The sequence below is a fragment of the Nerophis ophidion genome, linkage group LG10 (genome assembly GCF_033978795.1).
Source record: "Nerophis ophidion isolate RoL-2023_Sa linkage group LG10, RoL_Noph_v1.0, whole genome shotgun sequence".
In the NCBI taxonomy this organism is placed as follows: domain Eukaryota; kingdom Metazoa; phylum Chordata; class Actinopteri; order Syngnathiformes; family Syngnathidae; genus Nerophis; species Nerophis ophidion.
In genome coordinates this window covers 9005511-9026203 of record NC_084620.1, presented here as the reverse complement: position 1 = coordinate 9026203, position 20693 = coordinate 9005511, and the positions used below count along the sequence as shown (strand labels likewise).

The 20693-nt window shown below is 38.6% G+C and overlaps 1 protein-coding gene across 1 annotated transcript in view; it reads left to right on the top strand.

The window, feature by feature from the left end:
- Nucleotides 1-20693, top strand: part of exoc4 (exocyst complex component 4) — a 227348-nt gene that overhangs the window by 192647 nt on the left and 14008 nt on the right. The window contains exons 17-19 of the mRNA XM_061912242.1: nucleotides 6863-7007; nucleotides 10834-11012; nucleotides 15427-15586. Coding sequence (XP_061768226.1) covers nucleotides 6863-7007; nucleotides 10834-11012; nucleotides 15427-15586 — 484 coding nt within the window. The remainder of the gene's footprint in view (nucleotides 1-6862; nucleotides 7008-10833; nucleotides 11013-15426; nucleotides 15587-20693) is intronic.

Here is a 20693-nt window from a genome sequence, read left to right as displayed (position 1 = left end):
GATACCATATAAATAAATGGGTTGTACTTGTATAGCGCTTTTCTACCTTGAAGGTACTCAAAGCGCTTTGACACTACTTCCACATTTACCCATTCACACACATTCACACACTGATGGAGGGAGCTGCCATGCAAGGCGCCAACCAGAACCCATCAGGAGCAAGGGTGAAGTGTCTTGCTCAGGACACAACGGACGTGACGAGGTTGGTACTAGGTGGGATTTGAACCCGGGACCCTCGGGTCGCGCACGGCCACTCTCCCACTGCGCCACGCCGTCCCTATATATATACAAGATTTTATTTTAAGACAAAAAAAAATGGTTCTTCATTAAAACGTGATAAAGTGAAGCTGCTAAATTTAAAGACCAAAGTGGTAAGAGACTATTGTCCTTCACTAATTCCTGTTTGGTTTGACGTTGTTTTTGGTTTTCTTACTTATTTTTCAGTACATATTTTTCTTTTTGTCATGCCTGTAATTCAGTTTTAAGTTTGATCATGTGTGTTTTGTTTTTGGACGCTTGTTTCCCATTTTACACTTCCTGGTATTGTTTGTTTCCATAGTAACCCATTAGTTTCCACCTGGTCTCCAAGTCACGCCCGGGCCCTCAGTCCCACACCTGTTTCTAATCATCATAGCTGCTATTTATACCATTTTGTTTCTGTCCTCGTCCTGGGAACTTTGCGATTTGCTTTCTGCCTTCATGCCTGCTATTGCATTGCCTACATATGCCACTCATTCTCCATGCCCACGATCACCTGCCACGCACCTTGCTATTCTTGCCTCCTGTTTTTTTGTCACTGTAAGTGTTTTGTTTTAGTTGTTTATAGTCATGCCATCTTGCTGTTTATGTTCATAGTTCATTCATGCCATCGTGCAAATGTTTTTGTTTCCTGTTTGTATTTTGTAGTCGAGTTATATACCTCCTTGTGAGCGCCCTTTGTTTTGATTATTTTTGTATTTAGGGTATTAATAAATTATCATCATGTACCTGAATTCACGCCTGGCTCGTCCTGTAATCCCTCTGCGTCAAAGGAGCAAAACTAATCCATGTCACAGTCCTGACACTTTTTTTATTTTACATTTGTATTTTTGTTTTCATTTGTCATTTCAAATTGTCATTGTAATGTTCTTTGTATATTTCCTTTTTGTTTAACTTTCATGTCATTTAAAATTGTATTTTTAATTGTCCATTGTCATTTTTCTTCATTACTTTAATTTCTCATTTTAAATTCTCATTTTATTTTCTTTGTCGTTTTTTTTATTTCATGTTTTCAGTTCTGATTTTAGATTCTCATTTTCATTTTCTTTTTCTTTGAATTTGTTCTACATTTTATCATTTCTCTATTTAAATTCTTATTTTAAATGTAAATGTCTTTTTTCGCGGGGGGCACTGGAGGGAATACGCGGTAGAAAATGGATGGATTGATGGACGTCTTTTTTATTTTTTATTTTTGTATCTCATTTCAAATTCTCATTTTAATGTTATTTATAATTTTCTTAGTTTTTTGAATTTTATTTTTCCCCCATTTGGATTTTTCATTTTCATTCATTATTTTCATTTCAAGCAAGATATAAAAAGTGGGTGGCTTGCTGGTAACACAATTAATAAATGAGGCAAAAAATGGAGAAAAAAAATACATGTATAAAATAACATTTTACATGTTCCTATATCTTTTTCAATGTATACAGTACAGGCCAAAAGTTTGAACACACCTTATTCAGTGTGTTTTCTTTATTTTCATGACAATTTACATTGTAGATTGTCACTGAAGGCATCAAAACTATGAATGAACACATGGAATTATGTACCTGAAAAAGGTGAAATTACTAAAAAATAAGTTTAAAATTCCAGTTTCTTGAAAATAGCCACTCTCGATGAGCTGAAATGGTTTTCACTTCACAGGTGTGCTTGAAGCTCATCGAGAGAATGCCAAAAGTGTGCAAAGCAGTAATCAGAGCAAAGAGTGGCTATTTTACATATGAGTTGGGAAATTGTGTTAGTTGCAAATATAAACGATATACAATGATTTGCAAATCCTTTTCAACCCATATTCAGTTAAATATGCTACAAAGACAACATATTTGATGTTCAAACTGATAAACATTTTTTTTGCAAATAATCATTAACTTTAGAATTTGATGCCAGCAACAAGTGACAAAGAAGTTGGGGAAAGGTGGCAATAAATACTGATAAAGTTGAGGAATGGTCATCAAACACTTATTTGTAGTTTTTACCTTTGCTCACGCATATGGAAAATTAGAGGGAACATTGTTTGGGGGTATCCATAATAGGTGAATAGGGAGAAGTTTTTATTTACATGATGGCTGAGGCTCCGCCGAACCTCCTCAGGCCGACTCACCGAACCCCTAGGATTCGATCAAACCCATGTTAAGAACCACTGATCTACAATGTAAGTAGTCATGACAATAAAGAAAACACACTGAATGAGAAAGTTGTGGCCTGTACTGTATATTAACATACAGCATTTAAATTGTATCATACTTTAAATAAATGAATAGATAACATATAGTAATAATAAGACAATGTACTTGCATGTTTACCAGAACATTCAATATAGGCAAGTTCTAATATACGATGCAGCAAAACGTTACAAACCCCGTTTCCATATGTAAATATAAACGGAATACAATGATTTGCAAATAATTTTAAACCTATATTCAGTTGAATGCACTACAAAGACAAGATATTTGATGTACAAACTCATAAACTTGGTTTTTTTTTTGCAAATAATAATTAACTTAGAGTTTCATGGCTGCAACATGGGCCAAAGTAGTTGGAAAAGGGCATGTTCACCACTGTGTTACATCACCTTTTCTTTTAACAACACTCAATAAACGCTTGGGAACTGAGGAAACTAATTGTTGAAGCTTTGAAAGTGGAATTCTTTCCCATTCTTTTTTTTTATGTAGAGCTTCAGTCGTTCAACAGTCCGGGGTCTCCGCTGTCGTATTTTACGCTTCATAATGCGCCACACATTTCTGATGGGAGACAGGTCTGGACTGCAGGCGGGCCAGGAAAGCACCCGCACTCTTTTACTACGAAGCCACGCTGTTGTAACACGTGGCTTGGCATTGTCTTGCTGAAATAAACAGGGGTGTCCATGATAACGTTGCTTGAATGTCAACAAATGTTGCTCCAAAACCTGTATGGACCATTCAGCATTAATGGTGCCTTCACAGATGTGTAAGTTACCCATGCCTTAGGCACTAATACACTTCCATACCATCACAGATGCTGGCTTTTGAACTTTGCGCCTATAACAATCCGTATGGTTATTTTCCTCTTTGTTCCGGAGGACACCACATCCACAGTTTCCAAATATAATTTGAAATGTGGACTCGTCAGACCACAGAACACCTTTCCACTTTGCATCAGTCCATCTTAGATGAGCTTGGGCCCAGCGAAGCCAGCGGCGTTCCTTGGTGTTGTTGATAAATGGGTTTGGCTTTGCATAGTAGAGTTTTAACTTGCACTTACAGATGTAGCGACCAACTGTAGTTACTGACAGTGTTTTTTTTCAGTGTTCCTGAGCCCATGTGGTGATATCCTTTACACACTGATGTCGGTTTTTGATGCAGTACCGCCTGAGGGATCAACGGTCCGTAATATCATGGCTTACGTGCAGGGATTTCTCCAGATTCTATGAACCTTTTGATGATTTTACGGACCGTAGATGGTAAAATCCCTAACTTCCTTGCAATAGCTCGTTGAGCAATGTCGTTCTAAAACTGTTCGACAATTTGTTTACAAATTGGTGACCCTCGCCCCATCCTTGTTGGTGACTTACTGAGTATTTCATGGTAGCCGCTTTTATACCCAATCATGGCACCCACCTGTTCCCAATTAGCCTGCACACCTGTGGGATGTTCCAAGTAAGTGTTTGATGTGACTTTCTCAACTTTATCTGTATTTATTGCCACCTTTCCCAACTTCTTTGTCACGTGTTGCTGGCATCGAATTCTAAAGTTAATGATTATTAAAAAAAAAAAAAAGAATGTTTATCAGTTTGAACATCAAATATGTTGTCTTTGTAGCATATTCAACTGAATATGGGTTGAAAATGATTTGTAAATCATTGTATTCCGTTTATATTTACATCTAAGACAATTTCCCCACTCATATGGAAAAGGGGTTTGTAGATCCAGCTGTCAGTATGGCACAGTTCCTTTCTTCCACTACCATCATCATTGTTGTTGTTGTTCAGGTGTGCTGAAGTGTCAGTGCAGGTGAAACATATGAGTCCCATTAAAGGGAGATGATCAGCCTGTGTCTTTGTGGGTTGTGTGAGTCAGATGTGGGAGGTAGGATGCTAGCCCGCATCCATGTGTGACCTTCGTGAAGAGTAACAAGGGAGTTGGCCGTGACTGCGGCACATCGATCGTGAACCCCTGCATTCTCCGGCTCAACAGTCACCCTTCATACTGCCGCACGCTCGCCTCATTGACCAAATAGACTCACACATGAGTGACGGGGCCAATTTCTCTCACCACCACCGATCCTCCCCTCGCCAATTTACAACCATTGATCTACACCAGGCTGAATTTATATACACTCATCATGCTCCCATGCTCTCTGCACCCCAACGCTCCTGTCCACACAGGTCTTTTGTGTGGCAAACACTGCAGTGCGCCGACACATGCTCTTGCTGCCTCAGCACCAGCAGACGCTGGAAGTGCAAAGACGAGCTGAAGGACGCAGCGGGCGTGGGATTCTGAGCTTTTCCTTTGGCGAGCATCATCTGAACGTGGCGACCTAATGTGACTAAAATGATAGAAATATGTTTTCTTTGCCAAAGACGGGCATAAAACAGACAAAAAAAAAACATAATAAAAACTTAATCGACGAATGGATTTGAAGTTGGTCAAGAGACTTAAGTGTTGAAGGTATAATGTATGGCTTATTTTTTAGCACTTTTATCATTGGGGCTCTTTGGATACCCAATAATCTTTTGAGATTTTGTTAAAATTTTTTTTTTAAATCAAATATTCCACTTTGAAAGTTGTGTGGGGTAAAATAGTGCAACTTTTCTGTGTATGTGTGTGTGTACACGCACACACACATACACACACACACACACACATATATATATATATATATATATATATATATATATATATATATATATCTATATATATATATATATATACTCACACATATATGTATATATGTATACTCACATATATATATATATATATATATATATATATATATATATATATATATATATGTATACTCGGGGCTTCACGGTGAAAGAGGGGTTAGTGCGTCTGCCTCACAATACGAAGGTCCTGCAGTCCTGGGTTCAAATCCAGGCTCGGGATCTTTCTGTGTGGAGTTTGCATGTCCTCCCCGTGAATGCGTGGGTTCCCTCCGGGTACTCCGGCTTCCTCCCACTTCCAAAGACATGCACCTGGGGATAGGTTGATTGGCAACACTAAATGGGCCCTAGTGTGTGAATGTGAGTGTGAATGTTGTCTGTCTATCTGTGTTGGCCCTGTGATGAGGTGGCGACTTGTCCAGGGTGTACACTGCCTTCCGCCCGATTGTAACTGACATAGGTGCCGGCGCCCCCAACAGGGAATAAGCGGTAGAAAATGGATGGATGGATATATGTATTCTCACACACATATATATATATATATATATATATATATATATAGACACACACACATATATATATAATGTTGATATATATATATAGACATATATATATAATGTTTATATATGTATATTTATTTTTATGTGTATATACATGTATATAAATATTGTTTACATGTGTATATATGTTTATATATGTATATATATATATATATATAAGTGTGTATATTTGTGTGTATTTATGTGTGTGTATTTATATATATACATATATAATGTTTATATATGTGTATATATGTAATGTTTATTTATGTGTATATATTTCATATTTATATATGTATATATATATATGTATGTATATATATATACATGTATCTATACATGTATATATACATATGTATATATACATATATATATATATATATATATATATATATATATATATATATACAGTATGTGTGTATATATGTTTATATTTATGTGTGTGTATTTATATATGTACATATATAATGTTTATATATGTGTATATATGTAATGTTTATATATGTATGTATGTATATATATATATATATATATATATATATATATACATGTGTATATGTTTATATGTATATATATATATATATGTATGTGTGTGTGTATTTATATATGTTTATACATATATATGTATATATATGTTTATATGTAGTGTATGTATGTATACTTATATATGTGTGTATATATATAGATATATATATATATATCTATACATCTATATACGTGTGCGTGTAGTTATATATATATATATATATATATAGTATTGGTTTTGATAATGAAATATAGCAACATGGACCTCACATACTTAAATGTTTTCAGTGTGTGGCTCTCAATGGAAAAAGTTTCGACACCTCTGCCCTAAATTAATTAACATTAACATTTCTTAATGCCTTAAGGAGCATTATCACTGGAGGACGACAGTAAACATGTGGAAGTAGTGTAAATAAATATAAATATGTAAAAGTACTTTGCTATATTTCTGTCTTTGTCATTCCTGCAGTCTGCTGTATTGTCTATAAAGTTGTTTGATACAGTTCCCCAATAGCGTAGTCGGTCCAATTACTGCGTTACCTAATATCAGTCTTAAACAGCATATGTAATATTAGAAATTTAGTGAGGGAAAGATGACAAACCATCCACCCCCCTCAGCCCTTATCTTTCTGAATTGAGTTGCACATACCTGATTGATGGTGTTGTCTTCTGCGTGCAGGTATGTCTCCGTGCTCATCCGACAGCCAAGCGGTGGGCGACAGCGAGCGCAGCAGGGAGCAAATATTGCAGACCCTCAGTGACCTGTGCAGGGGATTCCAGGACATTGCCAACCGCTGCCTGCTGGTGTTGCACCTGGAAGTCAGGTGGGCAAAAAAACTAAATGATTGATATTGAACACGCTAATGGTGAGGATGTGATTATTTGGTAGATATTTTTATACATGTGATTAGCGAGTCTTGGAGGTCAGGATTGACGCACAGTAGAAAAACTTCACTTGACAAATGAAAGCTGCTATAGCTCCATACTTTCTTTACTTCCTGTAGGTTTTATGTCGGTGTCTTCGCCCATGTAGTGTACAAGCCATTATGCCAAGTTAATTTACCACACCATAACCCTTCTCCCCCTCCTGCAAACCCTTAATAGCCCCCATCATCATCATCCCAATGCAACGTTGTTTATGCTTTTAGTCGGGGAAAAAAAACAACTTCCCTGAGGCGCGCGTCCCGCTATATGCTACACTCCATTGGCTCCCCTCATCCAGAGAATTTCCCCCGATGGTTGTACCAGTTAAATGAAGCCATGAAGAAGAAAGCAGCAGGGGGTCAAAGGAGGGTGATACAGTAAATTCAAGGAACTTTTTTTTCTTTTTTTACCAATTTGTTTGTAAAGTGCAAAAATAAGAGACTTTGGGTTGTTTAGTCCTGCTTGGAAATGACGTCAAAGGACCAGAAGAATACGCTCTAGGGGCCAATCCACTGAGTCAGTGCCACGCACAATAAAATTAACTGTAAAGTACTTCCTTTTTTTTTTTTTTTTTTTAGAACAGTATCCTGCACATTCTTCTAATTGCATATGTAATAGATACCATTTGAAAGATTAGTTTTAAACACTCAACACTGGAAAAACATTAACTGTTGCCTGTTTTTGTGGAAAAATTTTAATTTTTGCTTGTTTCTGTTTGCTAAAATTAGACTTTACCATAAAATAGAATCACTTATGTTGTATGTTGTATATATCTGTGTTACTCCTTATTTCAACTATACTTTAAGTACATTGTATTAAATTACAAAACGTTTGACACTATTTTTAAATGTTATCACCAATCTTTTGATACCAAATGACAACAGGTTTTACCTCCCGTGTACACACTTTCGTCCCCTTTCGTCCCCACAACACTTCCTCATTCCCCGCCAATCACCTTGAAAGCACGGACAGTGTGTTTGGAAACATGGAAAAACTGACATTAAACCACATGAACATTAAACATTACCGGCAGGTGGTAATGTTTAATCAAAATGTTTAATTTTGATTGGATATATGTATAGCCTATTATTTGCACACTATTGACAAGTGATGTACCGAAAACTCGACCACCGAAAAAAGACTTTGATTACCGAAAACAGTGCTGCCGGATGTAAACAAGATGCACGTCATTGTCTCGACCAGGGGTCACCAACGCGGTGCCCGCGGGCACCAGGTATCCGGTAAGGACCAGATGAGTAGCCCGCTGGCCTGTTCTGAAAATAGCTCAAATAGCAGCACTTACCAGTGAGCTGCCTCTATTCTTTAAATTTTATTTTTTTACTAGCAAGCTGGTCTCGCTTTGCTCGACATTTTTAATTCTCAGAGAGACAAAACTCAAACAGAATTAGAAAATACAAGAAAATATTTTAAAGATTTGGTCTTCACTTGTTTTAATAAAGTCCTGTATTGTTTTACTTTGCTTCTTAAAACTTTCAGAAAGATAATTTTAGAGAAAAAATACAACCTTAAAAATGATTGTAGGATTTTTAAACACATAAACCTTTTTACCTTTTAAATTCCTTCCTCTTCTTTCCTGACAATTTAAATCACTGTTCAAATATTTTTAATTTTTTTATTTTAAAGAATAATTCTTCATTTTAGCTTCAGTTTTTTCGACGAAGAATATTTGTAAAAAAAATATTTCTTCAAACTTATTATGATTAAAATTCTAAATAATTATTCTGGCAAATCTAGAAAATCTGTAGAATCAAATTTAAATCTTATTTAAAAGTATTTTGAACTTCTTTTAAAATTTCTGTTCTGGAAAATCTAGAAGAAATAATGATTTGTCTTTGTTAGGCATATAGCTTGGTCCAATTTGTTATATAGTGCAGATTGGAATTTAACCTATTGAAAACATGTCATCAAAATTCTAAAATTAATCTTAATCGGGAAAAATTACTAATGATGTTCCATAAACTATTTTTTTAATTTTTTGAAAAAGATTCGAACTAGCTAGTTTTTCTCTTCATATTATTCGGTTGAATTTTGAATTTTAAAAAGTCGAAATTGAAGATAAACTAGGTCTCAAAATTTAATTTTCATTTTTTTCGTGTTTTCTCCTCTTTTAAACCGTTCAATTAAGTGTTTTTTTCATCATTTATTCTCTACAAAAATGCTTCCGTAAAAAGGAAAGAAAATGTACGACAGAAATACACATTTTTATATATATATATAGATTTATTTATTAAAGGTAAATTGAGCAAATTGGCTATTTCTGGCAATTTATTTAAGTGTGTATCAAACTAGTAGCCCTTCGCATTAATCAGTACCCAAGAAGTAGCTCTTGGTTTCAAAAAGGTTGGTGACCCCTGCTATAGAGTGTTGTCAGCATGTCTGCAATGTGGACGTAACCAGATATACCCGTGGACAGCGTCTACAAAATGTGCAAGTATTAAGAGGACAGGGACATCGAGGGACAGAAATTAAGAGTCTCTAAACATGACTAAATTTTATAATAACACCAGAAGAAGGTTATTTTTTTCTCTCGTAGTTTTTAATTTATTTTAATTAAAAAAAGTAATTAAAAGTCTCGAGAATGACACTTGAAAAATTCTCAAAAGTACATTGTACAATAATCAACAATTGAAAATATGGAAAAACAATATGAATATATATATTAATACTAATTAATAATAAGGTATTGTTTTTAAATGTACGTTCCAATTATCTTTATTTATATAGCACATTTTAGAAAACATCCATCACAAAGTTAAAAGTTAAAGTACCAACGGTTGTCACACACACACTAGGTGTGGTGAAATTTGTCCTCTGCATTTGACCCTTGATCACCCCCTGGGAAGTGAGGGGAGCAGTGGGCAGCAGCGGTGCCGCGCCCTGGAATCATTGATGATGATTTAAACCCCAATTCCAACCCTTGATGCTGAGTGCCGAGCAGGGAGGCAATTGGTCCTATTTTTATAGTCTTTGGTATGACTCGGCCGGGATTTGAACTCACGACCTACCGGTCTCAGGGCGGACACTCTAACCACTAGGCCACTGAGTGGGCACAGGAGTTAAAACACACATTTAAAAGCAGGATAAGACTAAGGAGAGTCCCTTGTAAAAAACTCTAGTGGTGAACATTTTTCGAAGAATCGTATCATTTTGGCAGATTAGGCAAATTATTTAGTGACATCATGGTAACCAGGCCCACAACCACGTCCCACCACCACACCCCCGCCGCCACAGGTGTTTTTGCCGTCTTGGGGAAACCCTGTGTGTATCTTCGTATTAATTTTTTAGACTTAAGTATTATTTTCAGTGGAATGTCCCTTAATCAGTATTTATATTTGTCATTTGAAGTTGTAAAGTATGAACACGTAAAACAAACATCTCCTGATGCTGTTCGACCCCCCCGGCAGTCTTCATTCATGCTGAAAAAGATCAAAAGAATAACCGTGCCAAAAGCTTTGTGCGTCACATTCGTCTGTAATTAAATGTTTTGAAGGCTACATTTTGCTTTTGGGTATGAAAGAAAATGTTAAAAGAAGGAAGCCATTCCTTTTGCAGCTTTTGTGTTCCAATAGAAGATTTGTTGTGCGCTTACAGGATGTGATGCGTTATGTTGGACTAACGAATCATATTTAGCACACCTGCGATCAGCATTTTGAGTACAATCACTGCTGTAAAAAACTGAATTTAATAATAATCTCCTTCATGCAGGGTGCACTGCTTTCATTACTTGATCCCGCTGACCAAGGAGGGTAATTACGCCATCGTGGCCAACGTGGAGAGCATGGACTACGACCCGCTGGTGGTCAAGCTCAACAAGGACATCTCCGCCATCGAGGAGGTGATGAGCGCGGCCTTGCAGCAGCACAAGTTCCAATACATATTTGAAGGTAATCCAGAGGTTCCCACTGCTTGGAATATATTCTGCAAGCATTTTCATTACACTCCATAGCCTCAATGCACTGAATCATAGAAAATGAAGCAAGGATATACTTTAGAGTAGTCAGTGTATAGCTTGTGATTTACGATCAACTGAGAATGAGTCAACACGCAGCCAGTATTGTCTGAATAGCAAGCATCGAGATAATTGTGTCTTTGCTGCATGGTCCCAGGGGGGCATGAGTGCTATCGGAACTGGGGAGCTATGGTTCATTGATGTGGGCATGGATTCCAACATGCACTGTGATGATCCGAAGAAATGAAGGAGTCTAACATGGGGGATGGAATAAGATCCCAGTAGAGCTGGACAATTACAGCGAAAATAATAATCACAATTATCCATCCATCCATTTTCTACCGCTTATTCCCTTTTTTTGGGGGGCTGCGGGGGGCGCTGGCGCCTATCTCAGCTACAATCAGGCGGAAGGCGGGGTACACCCTGGACAAGTCGCCACCTTATCGCAGGGCCAACACAGATAGACAGACAACATTCACACTCACATTCACACACTAGGGCCAATTTAGTGTTGCCAATCAACCTATCCCCAGGTGCATGTCTTTGGAAGTGGGAGGAAGCCGGAGTACCCGGAGGGAACCCACGCATTCACGGGGAGAACATGCAAACTCCACACAGAAAGATCCCGAGCCTGGATTTGAACCCAGGACTGCAGGACCTTCGTATTGTGAGGCAGACGCACTAACCCCTCTCCCACCGTGAAGCCCAATCACAATTATGTTCATTGATATTCTAATCACAAATAAAAAAAACTATTATCCATTGAATTCAAAACAAGTATTTATTGTACAACCAAAACTCAAATTTAAATATGATCTTAAAGAAAAAAATATATGAATTAGTAACAAATAAACCACAAGTGAAGTAATCATAATAGTAACAACAATACATTAAAATAACAGTATTGAAAAAAAAAAGTGTTTCCATTTTAATCATTTTGAATTATATTTTTTTTACTTCCTACACTTAATTTACCAGAATACAGTGTGTGCTTCTTGTGTGATTAATTAAATGTATTATAATGTTTGTTAATGAAATGCCGATAGCCCCACATTTATTGGTGCAATACATCTTTGGACAATTTTGACCATTATTTTAATTGTGTAAATCTATCAATAAGTGATTTTGTACATTATGCTTGTGTAAAGCACTTTTTGAAACCTTTATTTTTGTTAGTGCAGTTAGACCGGATGTGATGTACAGCGCTTTATTGTGAAGGGGGGGGGAGTGTGCTTCTATTCTGAGCTTGACGAGTAAGGAGATGACTTGAGGCTGTTTAAAAAAAAAAAATTAAAAAAAAAAAAAATTAAAAAAAAAAAAAAAAGAGAGAGAACGTTTCTAAACTTGCAAGTGCTGTCCTGTTTGTCAGTTGATCTTACATCGATGATGTCGTTCACAACAACACAATCAGATGAGTTGTGCTGTGGGTGTATGGATTGTTCTCGCTAGCTTTAGATTTCTAGTTTGGTTGCTGTTTCAAGTAAGCCATCTCGACATTATTGGGTTCAGGACAGAGAACTTGTGTGTTTCAGAGATGAATGAGCTCACTCATATGTCAATTTCTATGAAAGTCTTCGTTTAACAATGGATTTCAATTTTATTGGCCTATTCTGTACCATCCATGGTTACGTCCAAGCGGAAATGATTGGCCTGACTGTTTTTGTCAACCTTTATTGATCATGGATACTAGTGATGTGTCAAAGTAAAATTAGCAACTGTGGTGAGTTCCCAAACCTTGAGCAGACATGATCTGTTTTTCCCTCATTTATCCTTCATTGGTTTTGTAATCGTCACTCGTATACTTTATTAGTCCCCATGGTGGAAATTTCATCGTTACATGCTCAGAAGTTTGCATGCATGATGCGCAACTCATTTATACATTTTTTTATTGTTATTATTGTATTTTTATGATTCTGGAAAGCCATCATCCAAATTAAATCAAAATTTGATTAATTGTCCTGCCATAGATTCCAGAAACAACATGTGCATTGCTGGTGAAGGCAGTTCAAGATAACAATGTTTACACTAAATACTCGGGTATTTTATTGGTACGGTACTGTGTCTAGATACTTGTTTCCATTGCATAATAAACCTATACTGCAATACAAGCTGTACACTGATTGATAATCTACAACATTTTCACTTTCGATACAATATCAATATTGGAGCCTTTAGTATTGGCTGATTAATCCGATACGATATCAACAGGAATCATAGCACACACTTGTGTTATTTTGTAGTTTGGAACATTGGAAGAGGTTTAGTCAAGTAAAATTAGTCAAACAGAAAACAGTGACAAACACTAATCTATTTATTTTTAACTATCTGGAATAGATTTGTGCTGTCAGTGAGTTGAAATGGAGTGGTAATAGATTTGTTGGCAACATTTCTGTTCACAATAATTCATGAAGTTAAGATCATGGCGCAGTAAGTTGAATGATGTGGACACATTTGGTACTGGATACTTTTCTATTATGCTATTATGTATAAGTAATATGTAATTATTCTGCTGTTTTAGACTGCAGTCTTGTTTAGTGAAGGACACTTATCACGTATTTGTAGCTTGTGTGCTTAGACGATGTTTACCTTTCGTAAATAAATTGACTAAATTAGAAGAAAAGACCAAACTTGTGGGCTGGCTGTCCAGCTTTGCACAAGAGAACACGCTGCAGGACTGCATGTATCTAGTTAAGTCAAAGTTAAAGTCCCAACGATTGTCTCACACACACTAGGTGTGGTGAAATGTGTCCTCTGCATTTGACCCATCCCCATGTTCACCCCCTGGGAGGTGAGGGGAGCAGTGAGCATCAGCGCGCGCAGGGAGGCAATGGGGCACATTTTTTTGTAGTCTTTGGTATGACTCGGCCGGGGTTTTAACTCACAACCTCCCAGTCTCAGAGCATACACTCCAAACACAAGGCCACTGAGCTGGTATCGGACATTTATCACACATGTTACATGCAAGCACATACTGTATAATCAGATACACTTTTGCTGACTTTTCCTTATTGTACTCCGTGGTCTACTGGGGCAGTGGGCTGAGAGCGAGGGTCGCAAACAGACTGGACAAGCTGGTAAAGAAGGCCAGTAACTTGGTGGGAGTGGAGCTAGACTCTCTAGCGGTGGTGTCAGAGAGGAGAAGTCGAGCAAAACTCCTAGCCATTATGGACAACACCTCCCACCCACTACACTCGGACCTTGCAGAGAGAATGAGCACGTTCAGTGGAAGGCTCAGACTCCCAAAATGCAACACGGAACGACACAGAAGGTCCTTCATACCGACAGCCATCAGACTGTATAATGCATATGTTCCTTGACTGCACTTAAATGTAGAATATATGTAGAATATATTCATATTAATCATATATTGTATATTATGTATTATATATAATATATTATATATATTATCTTATTTTTTATTATTGTCTATTGTAAGCGAACTGTGGTGCTGAATTTCCCACAGGGATCAATAAAGTACTTCCTATTCTATTCTATATTGGACCGATATCATATCGGGACACCCTTAACACGGACTAATTCAAAATGCAATAATTTCCACAGTGTTGTTCGAATATTATACAGTGGGGCAAAAAAGTATTTAGTCAGCCACCGATTGAGCAAGTTATCCCACTTAAAATGATGACAGAGGTCTGTAATTTTTATCATAGATACACTTCAACTGTGAGAGACAGAATGTGAAAAAAAATCCAGGAATTGTAGGAATTTTAAAGAATTTATTTGTAAATTATGGTAGAAAATAAGTATTTGGTCAACGATTCAAAGCTCTCACTGATGGAAGGAGGTTTTGGCTCAAAATCTCACAATACATGGCCCCATTCATTCTTTCCTTAACACGGATCAATGGTCCTGCTCCTTAACAAAAAAACAGCCCCAAAGCATGATGTTTCCACCCCCATGCTTCACAGTAGGTATGGTGTTCTTGGGATGCAACTCAGTATTCTTCTTCCTCCAAACACGACGAGTTGAGTTTATACCAAAATGTTCTATTTTGGTTTCATCTGACCACATGACATTCTCCCAATCCTCTGCTGTATCATCCATGTATCCATCAGTGAGAGCTTTGAATGGTTGACCAAATACTTATTTTCCACCGACATTTACAAAAAAAATCTTTAAAATTCCTACAATGTGAATTCCTGGATTTTTTTTTTCACATTCTGTCTCTCACAGTTGAAGTGTACCTATGATGAAAATTACAGCCCTCTGTCATCATTTTAAGTGGGAGAACTTGCACAATCGGTGGCTGACTAAACACTTTTTTGCCCCGCTGTAAATGTGAGGGGTTTACTAATTTTAGTGAAATGACTAAAACGAGATTCTCCAACAAGGTTTGGGTCATCTGATCTCCTGCATCCTGATCAACGGGGCGCAGTACTTCAAGAGGATCAGCGAGTCGGGCATCAAAAAGATGTGCAGGAACATCTTTGTCCTGCAGCAGAACCTCACCAACATCACCATGTCCAGAGAGGCGGACCTTGACTTTGCCAGGTAAGCATCTTCTCTTACACAGAGAGAAGCAGTACGGGAAAGTTGGCATGGAGGATTAAGCAGCTTTAGCAGCTCTTGTTTGCTGATGTTAATTGTTATGGATTCTTCTTGCAACAAAGCCAAAGAAGCTTGAACAGCACAAATCTAGTGCACTTGTGTTGCAAACGTTCCAGTCAATAGTAGAAGTAGAAAAAAAAAAGTGTTAACTGAAGCCACCATGAATGTGTAAGAAAGAGCATTGATTAGTGTGTTGTTTCTCCCCTCTGTCAACTTTGATTATGGCGAGCGATGGCGGCGCTTTCCCTCTCCGTTGTCGCCACGCCGCCTCTCCGGCCGCCTTGATTGCGAGATGTTGATTGGGATTCGCCGCGCACTTTGTTTACACATTCTGCGGCTTTCTGGATCGCACACACACAGACATGCACACGCGTCACACGAGGTCCAGCCACATCCGCACAATTAGCACGCAGGCTGTGGTATCAGGGAATAAGTAACATGTTTCTAATGATATGACTTTTTCCAAGTTGTGCTGTGATGGCGCTGACAAGAGCAGAAGGCGGAGCTCAGGCAGTCTGAGACGTTAACATTTCTTGGTTTTTTTGGAAGACTGCTCTCATGAGAGGCAGCAGATGCTTGTCATGTACTGTGCGTGTGCGTGCGCGTGCGTGCGTGTTCATGCTGTTTTCCTGCATGTGTGTGCTTGTGTGGGGAATAGAAGGAGAGCGAGACATGGACAAGGGCATCGTAATAAGCATTGATTTGAGTTAAAACTGAGCCAGCCACTAGCCAGCACTGCAGAACACATGAAGAACTTAACACACACACACGCATTGTGCCCTCCAACAGGAAAGGTGTGGAAACATTGCCACCTTGTGGTCACCTCTATGTAAACCCTATATGTCCTGTATCTGGCTGTCTAAGCTCTTACACACACACACACACACGCACACACACACACACTCCCCCCTCTTGTCTTCCCATCCTCCTGTCCACCATCCACGCCTCCAGCAGGGACGAGACGCATTCTAGATGAAACACAACACAAAAGTTAGTCAGCGTTGCTTAGCAACAGCCCGCTCTGCTGGACTCTGCGATTTATTATTATTTATCCAAGCAACATATGTCAACGCCTTTTAAGAGCCATATTGCGATATAATTAGCACACAATATTTCTTCTTAAAAGCTGCTTTTCACCTTTTGTGCCAACCCTACAACGACTAAATTAGTTGCTTTTTTCCCCCCACAGCATCTTCATGTAATGACAGCAGCTAATTATTTATTCGCATACATGGAAATTCACAAAGCTGGTGCTTAAGTAATGCATTCGACAAACAACAACATGTAAATGTACAACAATCATTTTAGACAAGACAGAGAAGAACTACATTGAAATAAAAACAAATATACGCCGACACAAAACTAAACACTTCTAGCATTTTAATATGTGGAGTAAAACTATGGAACCGAGTGAGCCGGGAACTCAAATTTAAGAAACTGAAAGAGAGAAAAAATATTTATAATTATTACCAAAGCCAGGCTGGAAATTACCCTAAAATAATCACAGGAAACATTAGTTTGAGGCACAGCCCCCATCCCAGCGACAGGAAAGAAATGGATGCCAAGTGCAGTAATGGCAGAAGCAAAAGCCGCCCTCATACACATGGACATTATGGGGCAAGTACAGAGTGGCAGAGGGGGCCTTGAGATGGGAACAACACCTACGTAGAAAAAGGCTGCCCCATCATAACGTCGACACCTTGTGCTGGAGGAGCTGCGCCATTGAGAGAAGGCAGCCGGATGTGCCAAAGCAGTCTCCCAAGGTCGATGGATGAGATGGGATGGCCTGGAAAAGAGAAAAATTGGATGGGGCAAACTATGGAACATGGATTCCAACTGGCTGAGCTTCATAATCAGACCCGCGTATAATATCCTTCCCTCTCCAACCAACCTACATCTCTCGTTTGGAAATAATCCAGCCTGTCTCCTATGTGCAGTCCCTGCGGACCTCAATCATATCCTGGTGGGCTGCAAGGTCAGTGTTGAAGTGCTTCGCCGCACACCTGGAACAGAAGAGGATTACCATCAACGCTTTGCCCATAGGTACTCAGGACACTGTCCCAAAGTTAACATCCTCCATAATTCGAGAAGGAAATAACGCAACAAGGGAACAACTCATGCACAGTCAACGCAGCGAGAGATTGGGAAATGTGAGAGGACTTAAGCCAGAGGCTCACATTCCCACCCCAAATCCCAGTGACCACTCTGCGGCCAGACTTGCTCCTCTGGCCCAATACCTGCCAATGTTTTTTCATCGTTGAGCTTGGGATCATGCGGGATGTGACCAATTTAGCGGCAGGAATAGAGGAGCTATGCTGGAGCGTAAGGTGTTTCCAGTGGAGGTGGGCTATAGAGGCCTTGTAGCAAGTTTTACCACAAGACTCCTAAAGGATGTGGGAATCAGAGATCAGGCCCAACGGAAGGCAATCTAATAACTTGATTGCCTTCCGTTGTAGCCGAAAACAGCTAAAAGGGAAAGACACTGTATGGGTTGCAAAAAAAACCGCATGGCCTGAAAACAAATACCCACACCTGATTAAGCTGTGGTTGGTCAGCCTTTGACATGGGTGTATTGTGATTAGAGACCGAAACACCCAATGAGTCGGGTCCATACGACTGATGATGTATTGTTTGGCAACCTTTAGAGGTCAGCACCAATCCCACCCTAGAATATCTCCAACCCCACTTAAGAAGACGGCTCTTCAATATTGTGCTGATTTCATCAGGGATTGTAAGAACCAGTCCAATCAAGCAATCTAATATGGGTGTTTTGATACAATAATGATATCTCTGTTATCAGCAAAATAACAAAACATGTATGGGATTATAAAGTGCTTGCATGTAAAATGTGTTATAACGACCGATACAAGCAGTCAGTCCTGCAAAGCTCTAAATGTCCTCCAGTAAGCACACATGCTTGGTCTTTTCTAATATTTTGGTCAAGTCATTTACAAAAGGTAAACATAGCAGGGTACTAGGAACAAGCAGCTACACAACAGCTAAGCACGCTATAATATGTAATGGGTGTCCTTAATCAAACAATGTTGCATTCTAGATCACATTTGTCGACATACACAAGTATCAATAACTATACTTGGACATTACGTCCACATACAAAGTCTTCAAGGTAGATGTGCATTAAAAAATAGTCAGTAACAAACATGTCCGCATCATTCAACTAACTGCATTATGGTCTTAAGGTTAGGAATTATTGTGACCAGTAGGTGTCCGCGTCACCAAAAAACAATTACGACTCCACTTCAACTTAAAGTCATTGTATCCATTAAACCATATCCAAATATGTTTCCAATCTGCAAAGCATGGGAAAATACCATCCAAACATCATCGGTAATTTCCGGAGTTTGACGTCACTGGACTAACGCTTCTGCACTCTGACCACATTATCAGATCAGCCATACTGAAAATGCGCAAAATCTAAAGAGAGATGCAATGTTTATTCACAATCCCAGTATAAGACATGAACACATATGTTTTTATTTTTCTATGCATTCTAAGCCGTAAATAAATGATACATAAAAAAGTCTGCTAACAGTGTAGTAAATGGGGGGCTCATTATTTTGCCCACAAAACCCCCCAAAAAACATCGAAAACCTGCCAACAATAGTCTTTATACATACAGTGGGTCAAAAAAGTATTTAGTCACCCACCGATTGTGCAAGTTCTCCCACTTAAAATTATGACATAGGTACACTTCAACTGTAACAGGATTTGAAAAAAAATCCAGGAATTCACATTGTAGGAATTTTAAATAATTTATTAGTAAATTATTGTGGACAATAAGTATTTGGTCAACCATTCAAAGCTCTCACTGATTGATGGAAGTTTTGGCTCAAAATCTCACGATACATGGCCCCATTCATTCTTTCCTTAACACGGATCAATCGTCCTGTCCCCTTAGCAGAAAAACAGCCCCAAAGCATGATGTTTCCACCCCCATGCTTCCCAGTAGGTATGGTGTTCTTGGGATGCAACTCAGTATTCTTCTTCCTCCAAACACGACGAGTTGAGTTTATACCAAAAAGTTCTATTTTGGTTTCATCTGACCACATGAAGTTCTCCCAATCCTCTGCTGTATCATCCATGATATTACGGACCATTGATCCCTCAGGCGGTACTGCATCAAAAGCAGACATCGGTGTGTAAAGGATATCACCACATGGGCTCAGGAACGCTTCATAAAACCACTGTCAGTAACTACAGTTGGTCGCTACATATCTTAGTGCAAGTTAAAACTCTGCTATGCAAAGCGAAAGCCATTTATTAACAACACCAAGGAACGCCTCTGGCTTCGCTGGGCCCGAGCTCATCTAAGATGGACTGATGCAAAGTGCAAAAGTGTTCTGTAGTCTGACGAGTCTACATTTCAAATTATATTTGGAGACTGTGGACGTGGTGTCCTCCGGAACAAAAAGGAAAATAACCATTCGGATTGTTATAGGCGCAAAGTTCAAAAGGCAGCATCTGTGATGGTATGGGGGTGTATTAGTGCCCAAGGCATGGGTAACTTACACATCTGTGAAGGCACCATTTATGCTGAACGGTCCATACAGGTTTTGGAGCAACATATGTTGTCATCCAAGCAACGTTATCACGGACACCCCTGCTTATTTCAGCAAGACAATGCCAAACCATGTGTTACAACAGCGTGGTTTCGTAGTAAAAGAGTGCAGGTACTTTCCTGGCCCGCCTGCCGTCCAGACCTGTCTCCCATCAAAAATGGGTGGCGCATTATGAAGCGTAAAATACGACAGCGGAGACCCCGGACTGTTGAACGACTGAAGCTCTACATAAAACAAGAATGGGAAAGAACTCCACTTTTAAAGCTTCAACAATTAGTTTCCTCAGTTCCCAAACGTTTATTGAGTGTTGTTAAAAGAAAAGGTTATGTAACACAGTGGTGAACATGCCCTTTCCCAACTACTTTGGCACGTGTTGCAGCCTTGAAATTCTAAGTTAATTATTATTTGCAAAAAAAAATAAAGTTTATGAGTTTGAACATCAAATATTTTGTCTTTGTAGTGCATTCAAC